At 32.4% G+C, this 4,344-nt stretch overlaps 1 protein-coding gene across 1 annotated transcript in view; it reads right to left on the bottom strand.

Moving 5' to 3' along the window:
• Nucleotides 1-4,344, bottom strand: part of betaCOP (coatomer subunit beta) — a 93,551-nt gene that overhangs the window by 25,517 nt on the left and 63,690 nt on the right. The window contains exon 13 of the mRNA XM_067051570.1: nucleotides 2,561-2,730. Within this exon, the coding sequence (XP_066907671.1) occupies nucleotides 2,561-2,730 (170 nt within the window). The remainder of the gene's footprint in view (nucleotides 1-2,560; nucleotides 2,731-4,344) is intronic.

Below are 4,344 nucleotides of genomic sequence, written 5' to 3'. Positions count from 1 at the left end.
CCACTCCAGGCACCTCACTCCAACAATCAATTAAACTATTAAACTTTAAAAATCGATATCTTACCGTACAGTGCACCGAATGGGGTCGTGTAGGTATTCTTTCTTCTCAGTTTTTTTGTGCTCTTTGCGATCGTCTACTGCACAAATTGATCCCGATTGTTTTTTCAGTCACGTGGGGTGAAAACCACCTCATGGCCCCACTCTTTTCCTAAATTCCGCTAAACCTGCTCGGTGGACTTTGTTCAAATTTTACACAGCACTAAACAACTTCTTAACCAACGTTTTGGCGCACTCCTGTTCTCAACAATATCCCTGCAACCACTTTAAAAACACTACGAAACTTTAAATATCTCTGCACACGTCCTCTCTACTCGGCAGTCAGTAGACAACTGTGTAATTGTAGAACCTCCCCCGTATTCTGATGTGGTATATTCTGGGATTCATAGGTTTCCATCCAATCACCAGTTGTCTGAATTTACCCGCAACAAACCCCACACCAAACTCGTGGGTGTTTTCATGGCAGCTGTAAAATATGGTGAGGTTCTTCTTCTTATGCCTTGGCCCGTCCATCGGATATCTTGAATGGCAACTATGTCCAATTTGTAAAAACTTATTTGATCTAGGAGCAGTTTCAGTGCTCCAGGTCGGTATAAGGACAAGATTTTCTACTATCGAATATCAAAATTCTTACCATTGGGGACACTTGGTGGTTTCCTTGAGAAACTGATCAAATCCGAGGCTGTTTTAGGTTTTGTGATACTGTTATTTAAGGGGAACTGGTTGTCAGCCAACTGCCCCCGAGTCAGGTGGAGAGGCTGCCTTCTCAGAGCTCCCTGTCTCCCTCCCCATCCGGAGAGGCTACCTAGGAAAGGTGTCCCTACGGTGAGTACTGTTTTTTACCTTTGTCTGTAGTGTAGGGGTGAGTGTACTGTAATTAGTATAGATACATGAATGTCAGAGTGGTGTTCCCCCAACCTGGAGGAACAGTGCCTATCTGCGGTACTAGTACCAGGCGATGGGACCGCCACCTTCCTACGCCAATGAATTGGCATGATGCCCCTTAAAATTTGTAATTTTGTGAGTTAAACTAGGAGGGGGACCACTGTGTCATATTAAGTTTCTTTTAAAGTAATATTCAAACCTTAACTTCCTCAAGTCCATGTAACTCTAAAACATTTAATGTAATGAAGTGTACCCTATAATATACCGAATAAAAGATAACACTTTGAAAAAACATGAAAAATTACATTTTTGCAGATCCATTGTAATTCAGCTTCAGAAGCATTTTAGAGTTAAAATATTTGGGTTGTAACTTGGAGGAATAAATTTTAGCATATTAATTGAAAAAAAAAATGTCTGAAAAGGATAAATATAAAACTGCCACAAGGATTAAAATAAAAAATATTATTGTTCATACAAATATAATTGCTTTTTGAATTATATATGGTCCGGGTGCGGTAAAAAAAACTCAAATAGTAAATGATTATACTATTTTTATAGTAAAATACTATTTTATAAAAATAGTATAATCATTTACTATTTGAGTTTTTTTTTACCGCACCCGGACCATATTCCATTCATCTATACACACGGTCAATCAATAATCTTCCATAATTGCTTTTTAAATTAATATCTTTTAATTTTATTGGAAAATTTATATTTTTAGTTGTTCTAAAGAAAAATGTTTCAGCATGTGTTATGTTTCAATCATAATAAAATATGGAAACTGAAATCTTTCTGTGTGCACAAAATTTTGGGCTCTGACGTTATACCTTCTGCAGTAGTGATTTTATTTCTTAATTCAATTCCTCTGTGGGGTATTCAATTATTCACTATCACCTTAAGTCAACACCTGAAATAATAGTGTATTACAATAAGGTCAGAACAGGGAGACCATTCAACATCCATCCCTTATGTAATCCAGTGTTCTGGGAACAGCTTTCAAGGGTTGCCAATACTACTCCATATTGAACCAAAATTCTGCCATAAAAAATAGAAAGTATATAGAATGCCGCAAAGAAAACCTGCACCCAATAAGGGTTGTGATCAAACATTCTTCTATGCTTAAGATTGTAGATTCATCATTTTTTTTAGCTGATTTTAAATTTTAACAACAAATTAACTTTTTTTTTTTTTTTTTTACTTACCATATATCATAGTAAATACAAATTTCTTAGAAGCTGCACAAATACCACAACTAAGAGTGCAAACCTAGGTAAGAACACAAACTACAAGTTATCTTGTAGTTGGGACTTACAATATTAAATGTTTTTTAACAAAATATTTTGGGAATATTTCAAACTAAATACAATATTTTTTCAAAAAAATTTAAATTTTTTCTTCTTCTCTATATATAGATCTGATTATGTACAGGAAATCAATAATCACATGTATCTCTCCAGTTACACAAAAAATCAAAACCATTGTTTACCTTGTAACAAGTAACCTCAGAACTTGAAACTATAGATTGATATCAAAAAGTAAATTTTGTTGCTTGTGTTAAAGTGTAACTCAAAGGACATTTGTATAGGTTGATACCCGAAATAATCTAAGGACATACCTTTATAAGTGAATACTCCTCATTCTGTTGAGCAACTAACATGTTAGCAAGAGCATTGCGACAATCAGTGTTAAAAATTTTAACAATAGGGGCATTGTTTTCAGAAAGAACCTTTAGACAAAGTAACATTCGTTCATAATCATCATAGCTTAGCTGTTTTGAAGGATATCCTGAAAGAAATAGAAGTTTATCTGTAACTATTATAGACACCACCAAATATTCATATTCATATTTGTCATTTACTGAAGTTTATTAGGAGAAACTGTTGGAACAGTTGCACCTATAGATGTTGAGTTTTGTTCTTTAAGAGAAGTAGGAAAAATTCTGTTTTTTTAATAATAACAATCATCTCTCGTAAAAACATAAAAATTAAAAGAAAAAATAAACAAACAAATTTGGAAATATACATAACAATGACATAACACATAAAGTGCTCATTTCCTTTCTTCTATCTTCAACGTCCACTCGTAGATTAAAAAAAAAATCTATTGTAGTACAATCGCTCTTTTTTACTTGATTGCTTAATTTACTTGCTATGATTCATGATACAAATATTTTATTGATAATTGTTATTGTCTTCTATTTCTTCTCAGATTATTCTTTTCCTATAATTATAGTAGAGAAACAACAAAGTTGACAAATTTCAATCTATGTTCTCAACACAAATAATTCCACGAACTTTGGAAGGATGCACGCCGCCATCTTCTTTGTTTTGAATAACCTATTTTTACTTCATATTTGACGGACAAAAATTGGTTAGCTTGCTTTTTATTTTTAGTTCAATAACATAAATGAACAATATCAAACGTTGTTACATAAAAAGAAATCTAACTAAAATCATATATACATAAAAAAACAACTTTTTTAATCAAAACAGAGGATATTAGTAAAACCAGAACAAAACACATAATTTCGAAACTAATAAGTTATGCAACTTAAATCGACAAAATAATTTACAATATGAACAACTAATAATAATAAGTTGTTTAAAATGAATATATGATTGTACATAAAGCAATTAAAAAATAATTAGTTTTTGTAAATAATCAATTACTTTTTTTTTGTATTTTTATTAATCACTATCTTTTAATCTGAAATAGAATTTTGCAAGAAGTCAGCTTGTAACACATCGTTGTCTTGCTCTAAATAATGAAGGAGAAGACATCCAAACTCCAGTGCCACTTCATGAAATATTTGTTGTTATAAAGTGGATTTGTCCTTCTCTCCTCCAGGTTTACTATTCATTGTTTCAGTGCCTCTTAATTTGTTGATAATATGCACAAAGTCAGGATCATTAGCATCACAGTTCATCCAATCAATAACATTTTCCTCTCCAGGAATACTTCTGACCAATTTAGCAGAGGTGGTAGCATCTTGTTTTCTATTATTTTTTGTTGTTCGTTCATAATTATTTTAATGAGGTGTAGATAGTTGATCGTAGATTAATGATTGGAGAAGTTTGTCATGGGGTGCGGTAAGCAAAGAACAACATAAATAAACAAAACAATATTTATTTATTTTTATGCCGACATTTCGACCTGAGTTTCAGGTCTTCATCAGGGCTATAGAACAAAAGAGATAACAAAAACATTTAGAGAAACATAAAATTGAAAAGGAATAGTATACAAACAAATTAAAAATTAAAGATCTAATTCCTCCTCAATACCGTTCACATGTTGTGTACCATATCTCCTGTTCCACTTCTAATTGTAATGCATCCTACATTGGCGAAATAAAAAATTTGCTTAAAGACAGCATAACCCAGCACAAATATTCCGTCTCCT

This window comes from Halyomorpha halys, unplaced genomic scaffold, assembly GCF_000696795.3.
Source record: "Halyomorpha halys isolate HHAL.00 unplaced genomic scaffold, Hhal_1.1 Scaffold1849.1, whole genome shotgun sequence".
NCBI lineage: Eukaryota > Metazoa > Arthropoda > Insecta > Hemiptera > Pentatomidae > Halyomorpha > Halyomorpha halys.
The sequence above is the reverse complement of the archived record's forward strand: the minus strand, read 5'-3'. Positions and strand labels throughout refer to the sequence as shown.